Source organism: Sinocyclocheilus grahami, unplaced genomic scaffold, assembly GCF_001515645.1.
Source record: "Sinocyclocheilus grahami isolate Dianchi unplaced genomic scaffold, SAMN03320097.WGS_v1.1 scaffold165.1, whole genome shotgun sequence".
In the NCBI taxonomy this organism is placed as follows: Eukaryota; Metazoa; Chordata; class Actinopteri; order Cypriniformes; family Cyprinidae; genus Sinocyclocheilus; species Sinocyclocheilus grahami.
Genome location: NW_015505344.1, coordinates 40,606 through 64,629, shown reverse-complemented (window position 1 = coordinate 64,629; position 24,024 = coordinate 40,606). Strand labels below are relative to the sequence as shown.

General features: G+C 36.2%; 1 protein-coding gene across 1 annotated transcript in view; it reads right to left on the bottom strand.

The window, feature by feature from the left end:
• wdr18 (WD repeat domain 18) overlaps positions 1-18,000 on the bottom strand; it is a 65,246-nt gene extending 47,246 nt beyond the window's left edge. The window contains exons 1-4 of the mRNA XM_016282721.1: positions 17,748-18,000; positions 16,542-16,652; positions 15,938-16,071; positions 5,289-5,430 (exon numbers count right to left, since the gene is read on the bottom strand). Of these exons, the coding sequence (XP_016138207.1) occupies positions 5,289-5,430; positions 15,938-16,071; positions 16,542-16,652; positions 17,748-17,957 (597 nt within the window). The 5' untranslated portion in view covers positions 17,958-18,000. The remainder of the gene's footprint in view (positions 1-5,288; positions 5,431-15,937; positions 16,072-16,541; positions 16,653-17,747) is intronic.
• Between the last annotated feature and the right edge of the window lie 6,024 nt (positions 18,001-24,024).

Genomic DNA, 24,024 nt, shown 5'->3' with positions numbered 1-24,024 from the left:
ATTTATGTTGTCAAACTATGTTGTACCTCCGATGTTACATCAAAGCTTGCTTGTTGTAATTGTGTACATGACCGTTAAACTACCTGTTTAATGTACGAGGGTGCCTTTTGTTTTCCTTCAGTTTTCTCTTGTTTTGAGGTTAGTTGGGAGGTAAGATAATGTGTTTTCTTTGTTGTTTATCTCATGCAGGAAAGAGGTTTAAACGACAGTTAGTTTGCTAATTTTGTTTATTATTTTGGCTCTTCCCTATCCTGAAGTTTATGTTGTTGTCTCCTAATAAATAAATTGTCGTTTTTGATACTTCTTGGTTTTGATGTTTTTGTTGTGAAAGGGGAAGATGAGACTCCGGGCACCCCGTAAAATAGGTGCTCTATCGTTATAGTAACCTCGCGTTGTTGTTTAAATTAATTGTTTGGGTCTGATAGGGAGCTGTGGTGGTGCAGCTGTGTCGGGCGTCATAACAAGTGTATATATACATAAATACACACAGACATACATATTCTTTCGCGAGTTTGGGGTCTGTAACATTTTTTTGCAAAAAAAATTCATACTTTTATTCACCAAGGACATAATCATTTGATTGAAAGTGACAGTAAAGATGATTCTAATTTCACAAACACACAAAAAAAATGCATGGTTTACACAATAATGTTAAGCAAAACAACTATTTTCAACATAATAAATATGATAATATTTATAATGATGATAATGAAAGAATAAGTTATTCATGTGCGAGGCACTAATTAACCAGCAACCCAAAAAAACAAACACGTACACAGAATGTGACAATGTTCCCATCTACTTAGGACTGCAAAATAAATTACTGTGGACTTTAGCCAACAGATTAAGTCTAATGAAATGTAACAAATATTTTAGAAAGGTAGTTTGTGTAATGTCTATTTAATTATTTACTCATCTGCTGCAATGATATCATGTCTTAAAGGCACAGTTCACCCAAAAATATATATACATAATTTTCTCACACTCAAGTTGTTTCAAACCTGCACGAGTTTCTTTCTTCTGTTGAACAAAAAACAAAATACGTTGAAGATTGCCGGTAGCCAAAAGTCCCCACTGCCTTCATGGGAAAAAATAAGTCAATGGGGACCAGAAACTTATGCAGGTTTGGAACAATTTGAGGGTGAGTAAATGATGACAGAATTTTAATTTTTGGCTGAACTAACCCTTTAAATGAACCTTTTTTTATTTACTACCTAATCAGCACTATCCATCAGTCGACCCTAGTATGTTTTCAAACTCGTGTGAACAATCAGGTGTGTCAAATATTGTATGAATCTCGATTCAGACCATACAATCCATCACACTGGACATCATTCTCTCTGGCATTGATCGTCACACAATCTTCTCAATCAAATAAACCATGTCGCCTGAAGCCACAGGAGAAACAGCAGCATAGGGACTGTCATCCGCTGCTTATGCAGTTTACATCACAGCCAGACACTTACTGACTGACCCTGTCACATTCATTAATGGGGAAATCACATTTCAGCAAAGTTTCGAACTTGAGGAAGGGGAAGCGTGCATTATTGTCCATTTAAAACAAAATTACCCCGTTTTAAGTGTTTTAGCTGGAAGACAGGAGGCTTGTAAATGCCTAACAAGGTCTATAAAAAGTGCACATCAACAAAGAACAAGCGCAAATGGGATGCAAACTTCCCCTGAATGACAATCCAAGGTCTCATCGCAGCAAACAGTAATTTAAGAGCATCTTCCCACATAAAACAAGACAGAAAAGACAGCACATCATCTCAAGCCAAGTACCCCATTCATGACCCGAGTTCTTGATGCCATTACGAGAGTTTAGCAAGTTAAATAAGCTACAAACTGGATTACAAGTGAGGCAGCGTTAGGTGCATATGACAGAGAAATATGAATTCATAAATATTTATGCTTTTCAAGTGATTTTTCAAAAACTGGACAGAACCGATGAAGACATCAGCATATCAAATTAGCTGAGATAAAACAGGCTTCCCATATAAAGCATTAGAAAAAATACAAAGATGTGTGTAGGTGGCACATGCGGACCATAAGGATGTGGAGATGCATTTTAAAGTGGTCTGGCATTTACAAGAAATGTTATTTGGAACAATAAATGGACACAAACAGATGTAATAAACAACTATAACTATGTTAAGATGCACAGTGCCATGTACATTTTATGTATTTATTGATTTATGATTGATTTATACACTACACAAAAATAAAAAAACAATCAATTACATTTAGGAAAACTTTGCTATGCAATTCAATTAAGGCTTTCTGGGCAAAAAAAATTATTCATTTGACCAGTCTGCACCATCATTCAGTGTTTCTTTGAAAAAACTGCTCTATTTTAAGAGGCCGTTCATACAGAATATGCTTTTCCAGTCCAATGTGCTACTTTCCATAGTTTTTCTATGTAAACACTCAAGACGGATGTGTGTGACTCCCCTGAATGACAATCCAAGGTCTCATCGCAGCAAACAGTAATTTAAGAGCATCTTCCCACATAAAACAAGACAGAAAAGACAGCACATCATCTCAAGCCAAGTACCCCATTCATGACCCGAGTTCTTGATGCCATTACGAGAGTTTAGCAAGTTAAATAAGCTACAAACTGGATTACAAGTGAGGCAGCGTTAGGTGCATATGACAGAGAAATATGAATTCATAAATATTTATGCTTTTCAAGTGATTTTTCAAAAACTGGACAGAACCGATGAAGACATCAGCATATCAAATTAGCTGAGATAAAACAGGCTTCCCATATAAAGCATTAGAAAAAATACAAAGATGTGTGTAGGTGGCACATGCGGACCATAAGGATGTGGAGATGCATTTTAAAGTGGTCTGGCATTTACAAGAAATGTTATTTGGAACAATAAATGGACACAAACAGATGTAATAAACAACTATAACTATGTTAAGATGCACAGTGCCATGTACATTTTATGTATTTATTGATTTATGATTGATTTATACACTACACAAAAATAAAAAAACAATCAATTACATTTAGGAAAACTTTGCTATGCAATTCAATTAAGGCTTTCTGGGCAAAAAAAATTATTCGTTTGACCAGTCTGCACCATCATTCAGTGTTTCTTTGAAAAAACTGCTCTATTTTAAGAGGCCGTTCATACAGAATATGCTTTTCCAGTCCAATGTGCTACTTTCCATAGTTTTTCTATGTAAACACTCAAGACGGATGTGTGTGACTTAGGGCTGCACGATTATGACAAAAATCATAATTGTCGATTTTTCCCTTGAAATTGTAATTGCGATTATTAATTACGATTATCACAATTTACACTGAATGATGTTTATACCATTGTTTGATGCAACTGCATGCTGTATTTTTATATGAAAATAAACAAGCTGAAAACACTCTAACTGAAAAACGTTTTGTGCTTTTATATAGTATTAAGCCTCAAATGTCAACTATTCATCGGATTGGTTTCTTCTTTAAATTATAAAAAAGTTAAAATATGAATGGTATTATAGTGTTATACTAAAACTAAAATTAAAACAATGGAAAAATCCTTAAGATAACATGTAGAAAGAAAAAAAACGCATCTTAAGCACGCAGAATAACATAAGCGCACTTTGAATTATTAATTGCCACTTTGAACGATTACATAATTGTGGCATCCATAATTGTAATCGCGATTAGAAATTCGATTAATTGTGCAGCCCTAGTGTGACTGTTGTGCTCGTGTCTCGCAAATTTTGCAGCATGTTGCACATGTATGCCACGTTTTTAAGACACCGTGGCAAATTAAAACAATTTCAACTTTTACATGCAGCGGCGTTCATCAATGTCAGTCATCAATTCATCAATGTCCAAAACAATGGACCAATCAGAAGATCCGGAGGCGGGGCAGGTGTTACAAGCTTTTGTTAACAGTAACACGTTGGCATGGCAACAGTTTTATTTGATGGCAACATGGTGAAGCAGGCATTCTGCAGTGTGCTTTTTTATAAATATGTTTCTGAGTGCTGCATCTCATATTTTCAGATGCAAAGATGCATTCTGTGTGAACGGCCCCTAACAGCCTTGCCTTACCTTACATTAATTCAATACATCTAATTCAAACAGGTTTTACCAAACAATGGCTATAAGTTTTATATTTATTTTGTATCATGTATTATTAATTATTATATAAGAGTGTGTGTGTGTAATTAAATTTTTCTATATATTTATTTTGTCCTTTTGCTTATTTTTGCAAATATAGCTGTAAATAGTCTTAAAGGTAAGGTAGGTGATTGCAGCAATATCAAGCTAGCTTTGAAAGCATAAGATCCCACCCTCCCTGCAAATCACTCTCCAAAGCCACACCTCCTCCAAAACACATGAAGGTGCACAGACAGACCAGAGGCTAACCTGCGACACGATGAAAGACGGAACTGGTGGAACTGGTCTCATTCACCGGTGAGAAAACATTACAGTACAAAGCGCATAATATTACAATAATAACGCCTTCCATTCTCGCTCGATCTGCAATAGCGTAATGCAACGCGCTAATGACGTATCATGTCTAATAACACTGCATACTGCTAACATTGCATAGAATAAAATGAAGTTGTGACAAAATATTTACAGATTGTGTTGCAGTAGCTGATTTAATTAACTTAATTGAACAAGCAGCAAAAATCTATTTTCTATTAATCTTATTATTATAAAGAATTGAATTGAAAGCAAACACAATCCATGTTAATTACCTCATTGTTGTGTTGTATAAAAATGCGGTTACACTTTACTTGAAGGGGTGTGCATAAGACTGACATGACACCTTCATAATCATGGCATGACACCTACATAATTATGACATGACACATATCATGAATATGAAGGTTTTTTATGCATGTTTATGACAACAGTCATTAAGTGTCATTTGCTCAGTTATGTAATTTTTAATGCAAAGATGACATTGTTTGAGATGTCTTTGTTATGGGCTATGGTTAGGGGTTAGGGGTAGGGTTAGGTCAAATAATGTCATATTTGCATTAAAAATTACATAACTGAGCGAATGACACTTAATGACAATTGTCATAAACATGCATAAAACCTCCTTCATATTCTATTAAGGTTATTAAGGTGTCATGTCAGTCTTATGCACACCCCTTCAAGTAAAGTGTTACCAAAACTGCATTCAAAAATGTAATGCATTTATCTTGCAATGAAAAATTCAATGTGAGGTTATAGGATTGCTATAATATAAATATACATTTCAGATATAGTGATGCATGTAATTTCCATCCTTTACGACAAGCCGAGCAAAACTCACCTTAACGGTTTGGTCCAGGGATGCGGTGGCAACACGGGCTTGTGGTCCCATCAGGCCACAGTGGATGTCGGTGATGGGGAGGGAGTGGCGGGAAAGAATGTGGCACGGTTCTGGTGTGCGGGACGAATCCAACTGAACAACGCTGAAACACAATACACAATTTTTCATTACCTTGCCGTTATGAAGTCTTTATAATAAACGACACGCTCAGGACAACAATAATTAATCATGAGAGCCATCAATTCTATCACATATTACTTGTGAGATGAGTTAATTAAAAATTGATGAATGTGAAATAATAAAATATAATACACTGGGTGTAAGTGAAATATTAAGATTGATATTCATTTTCTCTCTATACAAGAATCAATGGCAAGCCTTGACCTTGAAAGTATTACTTTATAAGATTCAATGATTCTAGATATCACACCACATCCTATACTGTGCCTTTCTGTAGAGGATTATATATACATATATTTTTTTGTTTGTTTGGATGTCAACATCTGGAAAAAATATCAAACAAGTCATTAAGAAGCAATGCAAATGATTTAGTGTAAAATGCAAAGAAAAAATGTGCAATCATTTAGTAAGTTAATGAAATAGCAGCAATAATTATTATTTTTACATAAATGATTCACATATATTATGTATATATAAAATTGGTTGCACATATTGGATTATTAGACGCATTAAAATAGTCCAAATTGAGAAGAAAAAAGAATGAATCAAATGTCAAATATACATAGTCTCATGGATTGATGACAGAGATGGTTTTTGATCATTGTTCATTCTTTAGCTTTTTATTGGATCATGTGCATTTAAATGATATCTAACTTCTAATGCCTCATACACATCTCTTGCTCTATGCTCCTGACACCCACTATTCTTTCAAAAAAATGTTTTAATGAAATTCATTGTTCTTACTGTAAAAGAATCTCACACACTCTCATGCTTTAAATAAAATACATAAACAATATCATTTTAGTGACATTTTATGATTTATAGCTTTTGTGTTTTTAATTGAAATTTAAAATATTTTATTTAGAAAAACTCGCAAATGTCTGTCTTTAACAACTCGCATACATCATATACAAACAATTAATCAGCATGTTAATTAGAGGTTATTATGGTTTTATGTTTTAATACTGATTTTTGCTTCATTATTTTAAAGTGTATAATAATATGCAGAAACAATTAGTATTACATAATACACAATATACATCATATATGTGAATAATTTATTCAAAAATAAGTATTGCTGTTATGCCATTAACTTTATGCAAAGCACTTTTGCTAAGTTATTTATTTTCATATTCGATTTCACAATTTGCGATATCCATTAATTCTGCTAAAACATGCTCTGTTTACTTGAAAAAATGTTGGAAATCAATTGTACTTATTTCTATATCTCTATTGCTTAAAATGGAAGACTAAATCTGTTGAAAATAACTTTTGCAGTACAAAATGTAACAGTATTTAATGAATTAACAGTAATCTTACTATCAAATATGAAAAAACATTAGTAAACATTCTAGAATATATTAACTGAAACTGACATATTAAACTTAATATTGCTTAATTTATACAGGAAGAGTTTGATTTCTTCACTTTTAGCTGATTACTTGAATTTTCCCTTTAAGTTTGCATAAAAAATAAGGCAACTGTTTTCCAAGCATTTTTTCAGTAAACTGAACTTGTGTAAAGTCACACTGCTAATGACTGTTGCATGTGTCTGGCCAAACGATCAGCCTCAAGAAAAAGACTGAATGAGAGAGATGCGGAGACGAGAAGGAGATCCAGATGGAAACACAAGGGCAGATAAAGTGAGATGAGACAGAATTGAACCCCATTCTGTCAGCACCGCTGCCTGACGCGGCACCGCTGGGCGAGCTCAGGGGCCGACCCGTCTTAAACAACATCTGTCATACACATCTGCGTTTTTATGTCTGAGAGAGTGAGGATCATTTCTGATTTGTGCTCAATTTTACATTTGCATTAATTGAGTTTCCTAGTTCTGGGTGAGCGTCCATGTCTCTCCTTCTGTCCACAGTTCACTTCTGCTGTGTTCATGTGAGTTATCATAGCAGTCTGAAGTTCTTCAAACTTCTGGATTCACAAAATGAATCAGGGTTAATTAATGTATTATATCAATACTCCTAGTTTCTTTTAATTACCACAACTGAATACAGAAAACTTTGTTGTGACCATAATGGGGAACGATGGGGCTTCTTTGGTCAAAAAGAATCACTGGTCTCATGTCAAAAGTGTCCACACCCGATCCTGGTCTCTATACATAGTTTCATCAGAACCCCAGAAAAGGTTCAAATAAAATGTAAAATAAACTGTGACTATTAGGACAACATATACCACTATAAAATCATTAAGACATCATAATGGCATTTATATGCACGTCACACCTCTGTTTATCAATTTGCACTGGCTACCAGTAGCTGCTTGCATTCAAATCAAGGCATTAATGTTTGCCTACAAAACCACCACTGGCTCTGCACCCCTTTACCTAAATTCATTACTTCAGACTTATGTGCCTCTTCTGCAAGTGAACGTCGCTTTATTGTGCATCCCAAAGAAGCACAAAATCACTTTCACGGACTTTTACATTAACTGTTCCCTCCTGGTGGAATGACCTGCCCAACTCAATCCGAGCAGCTGAGTCCTTAACCATCTTCAAAAATTGGCTAAAAACACATCTCTTCCATCTGTATTTGACCCTCTAACTCTAGCACTCGATATTCTAATTCTATTCTTTATTTTTTTTTAAAACGTGCCCCTTTATTTTTAACAATGCATTGTTACATTTGCAACAAATACCTTTCACATTTTTTGTTTAAAAAAAACATTTTTAAAAATCGCAACAAGCTGAAAATTATATATGCTGAAAAAAACTGGTGCAGGATTTACTTAGAAATTCTTTTACTCAGAAACTGCTAGCAAATTTCACAAATGTTTACAAAAAATTTTAAGCAGAAAGACTGAAATAGTAGGCCTATTTTCTTGTAAAACATGCTCCTTTTATTAATAACCTTTTTTGACTCGATTGTTATGAAGAGATCAAAAATACTCAGTTATATAAACTCCGTTATGAACTGGAGGTTTTCCATAAAAATATGTATATTTTGGTATGTATTGTTATAAATCCATAACCGTCAAAAGTCTGGAATCATTCAGAATTTATAATGTTTTGAACTGTTTTTTTCCCCGTTTTTAATGCTTCTGCTTTCCAAGGCTGCATTTATTTGATCAAAAATACAATAAAACAGAAATATTATAACAATTTACAATAACTGTTTTCTATTTTAATATATTACATTATCACGTAATATATTTAATAGATTTCAAATGTTGCAAACCATTTATATTTCAAATTAATGCTGTTTATCATTAATGCTGAAAACGGTTGTGCTGCTTAATATTTTTGTGGAATCTGTGATACATTTTTTCAGCATTCTTTGAGAAAAAAAAGTGTTTAAGAAATGTTTCAGCAAATCCGCATATTAGAATGTTTTCTGAAGGATCATGTGACACTGAAGACTCTAGTAATGATGCTGAAAATTCACATCACAGGAATAAATCACGAATCCCGAAAATTGAAAAAAGTACATTTAAATTGTAATAACATTTCACAATATGAATATGCTTATAAGAAATATTTATGAAAGATCCTTTGTACCTGCTGTGATTGGATTTATTAATCAAAAGGTTATGTGATTTGGTTATGAGTATGGTGGTTTTTATTTGTGTTTTGTGGCATGTGTTTTGTGTCTGGTATTGGCATGGTCAAAGACTAATTTCAACCATGGCTGATAATAAAAATGCATTGCATTGTATTGTATTGTAATTTGTATTGTTTTTTTATGTTGATTATGGTGATGGCTGAGAGGTTATTCTGTCGAGCGATACAGATACAGAATAATAGATGCGCGTCATCTCCTTTCAAAACTCAGAGACAGACGCTGAATTATTCATCCTGGTTTGATGGCTGCGTGCCTCTCTCCTGCCTCCTTCTTTCATACATTGCAGCCCGTTGGCCTGGTTTACCTTAACTAATGCCATCAAACAAACATGACCGCGAGACATCACTGGCCTTCTCCTTCAACCTTCAGTTCAAAACCAGCTGTTACGTCAAATGCAGCAGGAAGCCTCAAACTGCAAGTCTTCAAAAACATACCACAAGTTTGGGCATCTCTCATAATTGATAATGCTCAGAAAGCCTTGAGGTGAATGTCTTTGCTCATCAGTCTCACCTCTATGGCTTCAAAGTACGTTACTTCAGATCGATAACAATAACAGCGCAGCACAATAGAGACGGACAGATCGGCTGAACACAAACAGCTTGGAAGCCGAACGTATCTGAAAGCAGTGGAAAAACTGCCTCAGGGTTAGACAAACCAGAGCTGCAGATTTTAGCCAATTAAAAGTCGTTTTTCACATGCTTTAAATCTTAATTACTCTGGTTGAGATGTTCTTAAAGCCATCTTGAAACAAAGTGGAGATGTAAGGTTGTTTATCTAGATTTATTTCACCATCTGCACCTGCTGGAAAACATTGAAAACACTCCCAGCGCCATCTACTGTCCGTAACGTGGAGGCAACCCTGTTTCAGAAGCCTGGGAAAGAACATGTCTCGGTTATATTTCACCCCAAAAATCAAAAGAAACAAGAATGAATAAAAATAAGCTCATTTTTGGAACATTAAGGATGTTTTTGCATTGTGACATTATTGTCAAAATAAATAAAGATATCACACATGATACGCCAGAGAAGTATTTGTTGTACTGTCTTTGTCATGTTAAAATAAATAAATAAATAAGCAAACATATATATATATGTATATGTATAAGTGCTGTCAAACGATTAATCGCATACAAAATAAAAGTTTTTATTTACATAGTATATGCGTGTGTGCTGTGTATATTTATTATGCATATATAAATATAATATATAGAAATATATGTGTGTGTAACAATCCAGTCAAACGATTAATCGCGATTAATCGCATACAAAATAAAAGTTTTTATTTACATAGTATATGCGTGTGTGCTGTGTATATTTATTATGCATATATAAATATATGTGTGTGTAACAATCCAGATATCAGGAACATTAGGAGTGGACAAATCAACAGTTTGGTACATTCTGAAAAAAAAAAAAAAGAACGCACTGGTGAGTTCAGCAACATAAAAAGCCCTGGACGTCCACGGAGGACAACAGTGGTGGATGATCGGAGAATCCTCTCCATGGTAAAGAAAAACCCTTTCACAACATCCAGCCAAGTGAAGAACACTCTCCAGGAGTTAGCACGCACTGGCAAAGTCTACAATCAAGAGAAGACGTCACCAGAGCAAATACAGAGGATTCACCACAAGGTGCAAACAAGACCAGATTAGACTTTGCCAAAAAACATTTAAAAAAGCCAGACCACTTCTGGAAAAGCATTTTTTGGACAGCTGCAATTAAGATCAACCTGTATCAGAATGACAGGAAGAAAAAGGTATGGAGAAGGCCTGGAACAACTCATGATCCAAAGCACACAACATCATCTGTGAAACATGGTGGAGGCAGTGTGATGGCATGAGCATGCATGATGTCCAGTGGCACTGGGTTACTGGTGTTCAGTGATGATGTGACAGAAAACAGAAGCAGCTGGATGGACTCTGAAGTGTACAGGGATATACTCTCTGCCCAGATTCAGTCAAATGGAGCAAAGTTGATTGGGTGGCGCTGCATAGTGCAAATGGACGATGACCCAAAACATACAGCAAAAGGAACCCAAGAGTTTTTGAAGGTAAAAAAAGTGGAATAATCTGCAATGGCAAAGTCAATCTCCTGATCTCAACCTGATTGAGCATGCATTTCACTTGATGAAGACAAAACTGAAGGCAGAAAGACCCACAAACAAACAACAACTGAAGTCAGCTGAAGTAAAGGCCTGGCAAAGCAACACAAAAGAGGAAACCCAGTCTCTGGTGATGTCCATGAGTTCCAGACTTAAGGCAGTCATTGCCCGCAAAGTATTCTCAACAAAATATTAAAAATGAACATTTTATTTTTTATTATATTTATTACAATTACATTTGAGCCCCTGAATTTGGGAGGACTGTGCATAAAAATGGTTGTAATTTCTAAGCTTTTTATGTTATATTTTTTTCAACCCCTTGAATCAAAACTTAAAGTCTGCACTTCAATTTCATCTTGATTGTTTCATTTTAATTCTATTCTGGTGCCATACAGAGTCAAAATTGTGAAAATTGTGACCGTGTCCAAATATATATGGATCTAACTGTATATATATATTAAGAAACCCTTTATATATTATGTTTTATATGTCCAGTTTTGAAAAACAAAATATATAATATAATAAAAAATATAATATATATATCAAATAAGGTTTTCATTTCAAATCACTCATTTGTCTCTTCTCAATTGTATTCCACGAAAATGTGGAATAAAGTCGTTATTTTTGTTTTCTTTGCGCAAAAAAGTATTCTTGTAGCTTTGTAACTTTACAGTTGAACCAGTGATGTGGTAGTGACCTTGAACGTGGTAGTTACCTTGCTGTCTATGAGAGGGTCAGAGAGCCCTCATATTTCATCAAAAATATCTTAAATTGTGTTCCAAAGATGAACGAAGGTCTTACGGGTTTCAAAACAACACGAGGGTGAGTAAATTACAATTTTCTTTTTGGGTGAACTAACCCTTTAATATTCTAGTCTCATCTCTCAATATTCCCAAGGTTCAGACAAGCAGCAATTTAGCGATGTCACCTTTTAAGTCTTTAAATATAGTTCAGTCATGAAACTCTATATGGTGCAGGCTGACGGGTTGTTAACGTAACTGATGATAAACGATTAATCGCATACAAAATAAAAGTTTTTATTTACATAGTATATGCGTGTGTGCTGTGTATATTTATTATGCATATATAAATATATGTGTGTGTAACAATCCAGATATCAGGAACATTAGGAGTGGACAAATCAACAGTTTGGTACATTCTGAAAAAAAAAAAAAGAACGCACTGGGGAGTTCAGCAACATAAAAAGCCCTGGACGTCCACGGAGGACAACAGTGGTGGATGATCGGAGAATCCTCTCCATGGTAAAGAAAAACCCTTTCACAACATCCAGCCAAGTGAAGAACACTCTCCAGGAGTTAGCACGCACTGGCAAAGTCTACAATCAAGAGAAGACGTCACCAGAGCAAATACACAGGATTCACCACAAGGTGCAAACAAGACCAGATTAGACTTTGCCAAAAAACATTTAAAAAAGCCAGACCACTTCTGGAAAAGCATTTTTTGGACAGCTGCAATTAAGATCAACCTGTATCAGAATGACAGGAAGAAAAAGGTATGGAGAAGGCCTGGAACAACTCATGATCCAAAGCACACAACATCATCTGTGAAACATGGTGGAGGCAGTGTGATGGCATGAGCATGCATGATGTCCAGTGGCACTGGGTTACTGGTGTTTAGTGATGATGTGACAGAAGACAGAAGCAGCTGGATGGACTCTGAAGTGTACAGGGATATACTCTCTGCCCAGATTCAGTCAAATGGAGCAAAGTTGATTGGGTGGCGCTGCATAGTGCAAATGGACGATGACCCAAAACATACAGCAAAAGCAACCCAAGAGTTTTTGAAGGTAAAAAAAGTGGAATAATCTGCAATGGCAAAGTCAATCTCCTGATCTCAACCTGATTGAGCATGCATTTCACTTGATGAAGACAAAACTGAAGGCAGAAAGACCCACAAACAAACAACAACTGAAGTCAGCTGAAGTAAAGGCCTGGCAAAGCAACACAAAAGAGGAAACCCAGTCTCTGGTGATGTCCATGAGTTCCAGACTTAAAGCAGTCATTGCCCGCAAAGTATTCTCAACAAAATATTAAAAATGAACATTTTATTTTTTATTATATTTATTACAATTACATTTGAGCCCCTGAATTTGGGAGGACTGTGCATAAAAATGGTTGTAATTTCTAAGCTTTTTATGTTTTATTTTTTTCAACCCCTTGAATCAAAACTTAAAGTCTGCACTTCAATTTCATCTTGATTGTTTCATTTTAATTCTATTCTGGTGCCATACAGAGTCAAAATTGTGAAAATTGTGACCGTGTCCAAATATATATGGATCTAACTGTATATATATATTAAGAAACCCTTTATATATTATGTTTTATATGTCCAGTTTTGAAAAACAAAATATATAATATAATAAAAAATATAATATATATATCAAATAAGGTTTTCATTTCAAATCACTCATTTGTCTCTTCTCAATTGTATTCCACGAAAATGTGGAATAAAGTCGTTATTTTTGTTTTCTTTGCGCAAAAAAGTATTCTTGTAGCTTTGTAACTTTACAGTTGAACCAGTGATGTGGTAGTGACCTTGAACGTGGTAGTTACCTTGCTGTCTATGAGAGGGTCAGAGAGCCCTCATATTTCATCAAAAATATCTTAAATTGTGTTCCAAAGATGAACGAAGGTCTTACGGGTTTCAAAACAACACGAGGGTGAGTAAATTACAATTTTCTTTTTGGGTGAACTAACCCTTTAATATTCTAGTCTCATCTCTCAATATTCCCAAGGTTCAGACAAGCAGCAATTTAGCGATGTCACCTTTTAAGTCTTTAAATATAGTTCAGTCATGAAACTCTATATGGTGCAGGCTGACGGGTTGTTAACGTAACTGATGATATTCAGAGAGTTAAACGACTTGGCACAAGCTGATTGGTTCATGCTGCATATGCAGCCAATGAGCTTACTGCCTTGCATTCATATGGCTGGCTAGCATTCACTTGAGTTTCCTGCAGAGCACTTCCAGAGTTTCTCTGAAACCCTTCACCTTCCCCAGCTCCACCTGTATAGATCTGCTACGGGTTATTTTATATGCTATTTGTGCAGCAGCAGTATGTCTTATATATCATTAATATATCATTTCAGCAGCAAAATGTGATAGGTTAAACTCATCAGCAAGCAAAAATGCAATGCAATGTACGATTTTGAGGGATATTTCACATTGCATGGTTTATAATCTAATTCAGTCTAATAAAACAAGAACTCTTTCAAGTGCGATGAAATAGTGGTGGAAGAGATGCTGTATGACTTACAGCTGCTTCTGTAAATATTGCTTGGTGGTCTCGCAGGCCTGTTTCTGCTTCTCTGCAGCAGTTTGGAGCTGTTTAGAAGCGAGGTGTAAAGCCTCACATGATGCCAACTCCTGGGCCTTCAGAGTCAAATTGTGCTCCAGGGCTTCAATCTGGTCTGAAATGATAATGAAAAACTCTCCTCAGACAATACAACTCGTAACGTTTTTCTATGTACTGCCAATAGTGTGAAGCCTCTCGCAATGTTAGCGCTCCTCTTCAAACTCTCTTAACAATATGCCAAACATTCTTTGAAGAAATAAGTCCATTGGCTTATAAGGCAATGTCTAGGCACTGCGTAACTTATCAGTTCGTTTCTTAAAGGACCTCGGTGATGTCAGAGCACTATTTTGAGTCCTAGTTGGTAGCTGGCTGGTGTTGTTCACTTGCTGCTTTGTCTCAAGTTCAACACTGGTGTTAAAATATGGTCTTGGTGTGAAACGTTTTTCTGGACATCACACCTATCCTGTTTTGTGAAAAGGTTTTCCAAAGTCAGCTAGCTTTTTTCAGATAACCGCTTTATCAGGCGGGTAAAAGGGGCCCTTTGTATTACCCGTTATTTTCATATCTCATGCATTCAGGAGTCATTTCCTGCAGTTGTTTAGTGAGGCAGGAAATCCTTTGCAAATTAAACAATATTCTGGCTTTGAAATGCTCAATATAAATTTGGATAAACAGTACTGTTCCCTGCTGAAAAAAAAGCAGTAACTTTTGATGGCTTTATGGTCTTAACAGGTTGGTTTGAGTTGGTCTTAGCTGGCATGAGTTGGTTTGAGATGGTCTTATCTCGGTCAACATGCTCTCCCACCTGGCAAAGCTGACTTTAACTGTTCTAGATGGTCTCCAGTCTGGATTTTAAATGGTTTCCCAGCCTGGTTAAGCTGGTCTAGTCTTCCGGTCTGTACAAGCTCTAACCTGGTTAGTCTGGTTGAAGATGATGTTGATAACCAACCAACAAATCTGTCCAGCCAGGCTGGGAGACCAGTTGAAGCCAGCAAACTTAAGCCAGATTAAGCTGTTTTTTAGATGAGTTAGGCAGTTATACTAAAAATAATACCTTTTTTTATTATATATGATATTATGATATTAACAGCAGCAGTAATTCAGCAGCAGCGTAGCAGATCTATTCCGCCAAAACCAGATACATTAACATCCATCACCATGCTAAAATCTTCAGAGAGTTGTCATGAATGAACTAAATATATTATGTCTTAAAGTGCTTGGTGTACTATGCGAGAAGAGAAAGCTAAAACAGTGAAAAATGTATTCATGTTTTTGTTTTCTACCAATCTGACAAATATTAGTAAGCTCATTACTCAAGTCAAAAAGGCAAAAAAGATACTTCAATACCACTTCCTGCATGTGCAACTTTGACAACTGAGGAAACCTCTGTAGATTAGCTCTCACTCATTAAGGTCAAGACTTATAGGCACAGTAGCAGTTGAAAACAAAAGAGAAATGATTAGTTACGCCTTTAACGCACCTGGAGAGATTCCATATGAGAGCCAGATTGTCTTTCCCTCCTGACACAAAATGACTGCTGTCATCAGTGAAACGGATGCAACTCACGTCCTGATAGTGTCGACTCAAAATAGCCAGCAAATTTCCTGTTGACATCTATTAGAAAGTATTAAAAGAAAGAGTCCACAATAAATCCAGCTTAAAAGACATGTGCCAAGAAATATAAACGCTTTGCATTCATTTTGTTCATATGGTCTTAAAACTTTTAAAGTAATTACATATTTTCCTTACACCTTAATATATGGGAGTTATTTTCAAAGTTTTTAAATATATTTGTCAAGTATTTTTTTTATTTCATAAATATTACTGTTTTTTTCAGACTTGCACCATATGACATTTTACAACCTGAACTATATTATTTTTTATATATTTTAAAATATTTTATATTTGAAAAGACTTCACAGTCATATGAATTTTTCATTTATGCCCCCCAAAATAATAGTGAATTTTAAGTAAAAAATCATCATAGAAGAGCATGCATTTGACATTTTTTTAATGAGTTAACTAAATGAGAATTATGTAAAAACAATGTGATATTTCTTGATAGCCAAAACCCTCCTCCTCACCTCCCACAGGTATATAGCTTCAGCAATGCCTGCCAGGACATAGAGGCCATCAGGAGACGCACAGAGACACGTTACAATCCCAGGACACACAATCTTCTGCTGTAGCTGGTCCTGAAACGTAGTTCGGAAGTTATTCAGAGCATTTAGAAATGCTCTCCCAATACATTCAATCTGTACTCCACAGTCAATGACTAATGAATATCATAGATCGTCATAAATTCATCGGGAGTCACAGCCATTCAAATTTGATGTTTAAATACTGCATGAAAACAGAGTAATAATTGTATCACATTTGAGTCAGATCAGATATTTCTGGCTGTAAAAAGCTTTAATATTGATTAATTTGTGGCAGGTGCACTTTTAGTTTCATTCACTGAACCAAAGATTTAAAACCTGTCTAGGCTGCCATGTCTATTGCACATGTGTCTTAAATCACAAACCCAGTCACAACTCCATCATCTATATAACTAATGCTTATTTATTTAATCTCTGTTAACAATGATAAACCAATAAACTGTTGACTATTTTTTAAATAGTTAGTTTGTTTTTAACGCCATGCCAGCTTTTGTGGCTATTCCCATGGTGAGAAAATGTTATAAACTATATCAATCTATTTATGCTAAAAAAAACTATATTTGGTTTAACTTTGGTTAAACATTTCTTCAAAAGTGTTAGCTGAGCATAAAAGGTTTATCACAGGGTTAAGACCAGTACAATCTAATAAATCATGCATCATGGATAAGGGGTTTTGACAGAAAGCACATGTTGGTGGATATTCTCCTAAAATTAAAAACTTGTGCATCATCCTGGAATAGCCTATTCTGCACATTGCTTATTCAAATATGAGAAAAGCTTGACTTTATATTATCAGTGATGACTGCAACATGCATATTACGCTGACAAATAACATGGTTGGGATTTTACCATTTACCAATATTTTTAAGCTAATATTTGTATGAAATATAGCTTAGCTTATTTTACTTTAAGCTAGTAAGATGTGACATACATTTTTAAAAAGTAAGAAGGCTTTCGAGTAATATTTAATTAATTTAAATATTAAAGCAGCACTTAAGTCACCGCTGTCCCAGTTTGACATGTCAACTGTCCATTAACGATTATCTTCTTTTAGTTAACTAATTAAACTGAAGAACGCTTGTTCTGAACTGAGCTTATTTTCAGATGCAGTAACCTTAGCTCTCTACCCACCTTTCTTTGGATCTCCCACACGTTTATGAAGTTCTTGCCGAGTTGAGCTCCTAATATGTATTCTCCGTTCAGGACCGTTAAAGACCTGGAGGACGTGTTACCCCCGCGATAGGACAAGAATTCTGACCCGGAGTGAGGGTCGAAAACCGCGCAGTTAAACAGCTGCCCCGCTGAATCTGCAGACAGAACTACCTCCACGGGCGCAGACATGTTGGATACACAAAGCGCGATTATTTTGGAAGGCGTCGAGGGGCGGGTCTGTGCAACGTCATTTCCGATAACGTAAGGCAATCTGGGTATTGCTGTTTTACGCTGTGTTAAATGTTCCCCTAATTTTAAAGTAAATGTTTAAATGTACATAATAGGAGCAGACTGGAAAGCAGTAGTCATAATTTTATAATTTACATGGGAGTGGGTCGCCCCCTCAACATGTTGAGATCACATGACCAAATAGCTAGGCTATTACTCGCTTTATTTCAGTATCATAATAAATTATTAAATATAGTATATTCTTAAAAACATACAGCTTTCAGTATAAGTTGTTTAATTTCTAATTTTTAGTACATTTGTGTGATAAGTTACCATAGTTTTATAGCTGAAGGTAGACTGTAGTATTAGTAGCCTATATTCGTTGTTGTTCTCTCTCTCTGTCTGTCTGTCTGTGTGTGTGTGTGTGTCTGTCTGTGTGTGTGTGTGTGTGTGTGTGTGTGTGTGTGTGTGTGTGTTACTCTTGGTCCTTCACTAGTCAATATGTACAAGGAAATCTTTCAACAGATTATTGTTTAAAAAGGCTGACATAGTACTGATGGAAAGGTCATACACATTAAAGACAACATTGTGACTTTATTCAAAAATAGCTTTCAAAAGGTTTTCATGAATTTCTAAAAATAAAAAAAAACAGACAGTGGTAAAACTTTCTGAATAGCTCTTAACATATATCATTGGCATATTAGCCAGGTTACTCCAAACAAAAATAAATACAATTCCGAAACATCTAGACCCTAAAATCTATATATTTTTCCCAAATAAAAAAGTCTAAAGAAAAAAAACAGTTACCACCAATGAAGTACAGCAGTACAGCATTTGTTGAAGGTGAATAAATTCTCGATGCTCTCAGCCGTGCCACCAAAAATGTTTGCAACACAAACACCTTCATTAACTACACGTGATCATAAATTTTGCATCAGCACTTCCAAATGACGATTTACATGTGCTTCCAGTCCAGGGTTACAAGTGCACCAGAGCCGTGTCCTCAGAACAGTGTTGAACCGAAACATGTACCCAAATACTCCATCATCCAGCCTTCCTCTCGTCTCTGAGAATAAACCAGAATCTCATTAGCACACAGGATACTGATTCATTATCAACACAGACACAACAGAGACTGTAATCATACTCGGAATACGATTCAACTAATACAAAAAGCACTTACATGGTACTAAAAGCAGACTAAGGCAAACGATCACAGCCAGTGTAACACTACTTGTGGTGATTCCTTGGGCTCCGCTGTCATTGAGATCAAGATGATGTTCATGTTCATGTTCATGGTGGTCCACGTCTTTACACTTCATGCTATGGTGAAATGAAAGAAAATTCCACCTGGCAAAGCTGACTTTAACTGTTCTAGATGGTCTCCAGTCTGGATTTTAAATGGTTTCCCAGCCTGGTTAAGCTGGTCTAGTCTTCCGGTCTGTACAAGCTCTAACCTGGTTAGTCTGGTTGAAGATGATGTTGATAACCAACCAACAAATCTGTCCAGCCAGGCTGGGAGACCAGTTGAAGCCAGCAAACTTAAGCCAGATTAAGCTGTTTTTTAGATGAGTTAGGCAGTTATACTAAAAATAATACCTTTTTTTATTATATATGATATTATGATATTCTAACAGTTATAGAATACAACATTTGGGGTCAGTATTTTTTTTTTTAAAGGAATAAATATTTGATTCAGGATTCAAAGATACATTCAATGTATCAAAAGTAACACTAAAGGATTTCGCATCTTCACAAAAAAATGATTTCAAATAAATACTGTTCTTCTTTTGAACTTTCTATTCATCAAAGAATTTGAAACAAAAATATATATTCACAGAGTATCCACACAAATCTGAAGCAGCACACTGTTCTCGACATTGATAATAATCAGACATGTTTCTTGAACCATGTGACTTGTCTTGGTAAGCAGAAGATACTTCTTTCAAAAACATAAAAAAATCCCAAACTTTTAAACAGCAGAGTCATTTTTACTTGCATTGAACTCGACAACATTTTCTGCGAATACAATACATAAATGCACGTACTATATATAGACAGGGCAAAGAAATCTGAGCAAAAATAGAAGAAATACCACTAGTTACTGCGCTTCATGTTATTACACCAACCACTGTAGAGAATTCCATGTCACAAACAAGCCTTTCCTATTTGTTGTCTCTTCCGAGTTTCTATGGTTACATGGGAAAATGCATCTAAGAATATCGTCAGAGAGAGAGAGAGGGAGAGAGCTCTCCTTTCATGGCTGCTCTGATGAGAGGAAAAACTCTGACGGGAATTTTCCTACCTTTCTGCAGGCTGATTTCAGCAGTGCGGTTCTCCTCGATGAGTTTGTATTTTTCATTTTTACTGTCCAAAACTGTGATGTTTTCGTTCAGAATAGCCTACGGAGAAACAGAAGCTTAATTAAACACAAGTTCATAACCGGGATGAGGTTGTTCGCGCTAAGACTTTAAGGTGTGGCTGTCAGATCTCACGGGCGTGTGAGTGAACGCCGCCACCTCCAAAGGTCAAAAACAAGGCCACAAAAATCAAGCCAAAACCTCTTTGAGTTTGAATACAATCTAACACCCACGTTTTGGCAGAAACACAACAACCCTAGGAACAATGTGAAGATTATCAGGAAAGTTTTTTTTTTTTTTCCAGGAAGAGCTGAGATTGATATCCTGGCAGCAGATGTGTTTAACGTTCGGATCATTTGATTTGGCATATATTTGCATAACTCTACAGATTTAACTCAACCTGACCTGTTCTCAACTTCCCGTTGGGGCTCATTATGTAAAACAAAACAGTTTCATATCTAAAAGTTTCAACTAAAATAAAACTGAAAGTCAGTTTTTTTTTTTTAAATCTGCATGTCACTGTAACCTACTGAGGTTAAGGCTAGAAGAAACCCAAGCAAGAAGATAAACTCACAATTTCTTGCAGGCTGTCATTCAAAGAGATGTTCAGAGACTGTATTTGCTCCTTGTACAGGTCGATTTGCTTCTGTAAAGTGGTCTGGTTCCTCCATCCCTGCCTCACCAGATCCTCAAGAGCTTTTCGGTCTTTGGTCCACACGACTTTTGCCCCTTCATGTCTCTCCCTGAGGTCTTGCATCTCCGTCCGACACTGACTGGCTCCTTTCATCTCGGGCGAGGTGGCCCATACCACAATAATGATAAGAGAGATGATGGACCACAGGGCCAGGCAGGCGATCACAATGTTACGTGTGGTCTGAGAAGATTTGGAGCTGGTCATCTTGAGACACGCAGGCTGGAGATGTCCGAGAAGAACAAGCTGGTGGGTGCAAGTCTGGCGAGAGACTGTCTTCTAAGTGGAATGAAACTTTTAAAGCCTGGGTTTCCCCTCCAAGCTGAGCTCAGGAAAGGGGAGTGGCTCTGCTCCTGTGATGGGACCTGCCGTCCAGTTCCTCAGCCCTCCAAACACACAGATTGCTACAACGTGACATCAGCTCTAGAGGTTGTCCTCACCGTTAGTGGGAAAAACCAAAACTGTTTTTACTGAAAGACCATGTTTCAGTTTCCATTCCTCAGTTCAGGGGAGTGTCCTGGCAGGGGTCCCGGATCTTAGGAGAGCATGTTATCTCTGCTAGGACTTACTCTGAGCGTTTTTAACAGGAGCAACTCAGTGTTTCCTGAACTTTTGCCAAGAGTGTCCCGTGCCCCTTTGAGTCGCACAAACTCACAAATACAGCAGCTTTTAGGAGGACTGACTGTATGAAATCTTCTATTTATCTCTATATAGATGATATCTGTCACTCTTTGAATAGATAGACTGTCTGATATGTAAATATTAAAACTTCATAGACCTCACCCTCAAGCGTCCTCTGCTGGTTTAAGAGCAGCACTTCAGAGCTGGTTGGAGTTAGAACAGACCTTCGAAATTCTGCTGCTCAGTGTTTCCAGCCAGCGATGAGTCATCAGTTGGGGGGTGCTTACATAAATAGGGTGGCGGCTGTTTCCATGGGCCGTGGCCCCCTTGTATTGAATTCCTGCGTTTGAATTATGAACTCTTGCAAGATTCTATTGCATTGTGAAATGGATTTAGTCAGACTTGGGAAGATTAATAGCATCTGGCAGTTTTGCACAGTTCTGGGGTGGAAGATTATTCATTGTTGCATCCATCCATTTTCCAAACTACTTCATTTAATTAAATAAAATGTACAATATACCAAAGGTAAAGTTTTAACCTTATAAAGTCTACTGCTTCATATTTGACAAGAAAATTTGTAAGGCCTCTAAAGCAGTGGTTCCCAACCCTGGTCCTTGAGGCACCCCAACACTGTACGTTTTGCATGTCTCCTTAATCAAACACACCTGATTCAGGTCATCAGCTCATTAGTAGAGACTCCAAGACCTGAAATTGGTGTGTCAGAGAAAGGAGACATGCAAAATGTGCAGTATTGGGGTGCCTCCAGGACCAGAGTTGGGAACCACTGCTCTAAAGGATCAACATTATGAAATCTTTGCTGCAAGTAAAATTCTTAATAAGTGTAAAAATTTCCACCTTCAGGTCATACATATGTATTTTTGTTGTGAATTTTTTACTAAGTAAACATCAGAATAAATGTTATATTGCTGGTTACAAGATTAACACTTACTGGATTAATAAACGTAGGCTTACACTCTAAAAAATGCTGGGTTAAATACAACCCAGTGCTGGGTAAAATAGGGACAAATTTACCCAGCACTGGGTTGTATTTAACCCAGCATTTTTTAGAATGTGAGCTTCAAATACGATACAACAGGTTTTTGAGGAATGTTTATTTGTTCATCTTTCAATCATTATCGTACTGCATCGCACTGTTTTGCTTCCACAATAAAAACTAAGATATTTGATCATAAAACTAATTTAAATAGCATCAAACTAAAATTGGGAAACATTTATTTTGTTTTTTCTTTTTTTTTTGTCTTTTTTTTTTTTTTACAATTCTTTTATATATCAGTACAGGGTTCATAAATGAAATGCTGGTAACACCCAGCCATCTCTCCACATTACTCTTGTTCTTTGTTTGTATTTTAAATTGGCATGTGTACATTGACAATGTCAAGAGCTACCCTCCGCTGTAACCCCAGCCAGCAAAGCGCTCTGACAGGCATTTTGCACCAGTGCTCTGACTCACTCACTAACCTAATGAATTTGAACTCCAGATCCCAAGATTCCATTTGTGTCTATTCTGAGCAGAAAACATCAGGTTCAGATTCCAGATTGAGAAACTCACAGTGAGTTTGTACACATGTTCTTATTTAATGTTCTGTTAATTATTAATAATGGAGAAGATGATAAATACAACAACTGGTGCATTCCCAAAACATACAGAGAATGCATATAAAGGGGAAATGAGTTAGAAATTATGTTCTAAAACATAGTTTTATCATAGTCAGTCATAAAACTATTAATAACTGGTACCATGAAACATGCCGGACTGTATAATGATCGACACACATGCTCTTTTTGTGGTCAGACTCTTGAAAAATCCAAACAAACCCTCAGCGAATAATTACAAATTATTGCAAAATGTAGTTAGCAGTTATATTGCATTCTCTAGTTGGACCTTTATATCCCCATCAACCCCAGAAATGAAGCAATCGCTTTCTGGGTTATTAGATTTAGCACATGAATAGAGAGCGCTTGCGCAGAAGTACGGTGGCCGAGAAGTGCAGAACAGATCACAATTCTGAAAACAAAAGAACAAATTACAAACGCAAATGCAAGTCTAAAAAACAAAATAACAATTCAGAAAACATTATAACAAGTCAGAAAACACAATGACAAATTCGAAAACAAAATAAGTCAGAAAACACAACGACAAATCAGACAAACTGGAAAAGGTAGGTACAGTTTGAGACAGCGCCATTGGTTTGGGATTACTCACCGCTGACTGGACGAAACATCTGTCAATCAACTTATACAGGGAAGAACCAGCCGAAGAACTGCAGAGTCGTGGTAGAAAGTTCGGAGATGGTATTAAAGTAGCTCAGTTTAAATGTATTGTATGAATTGCCCT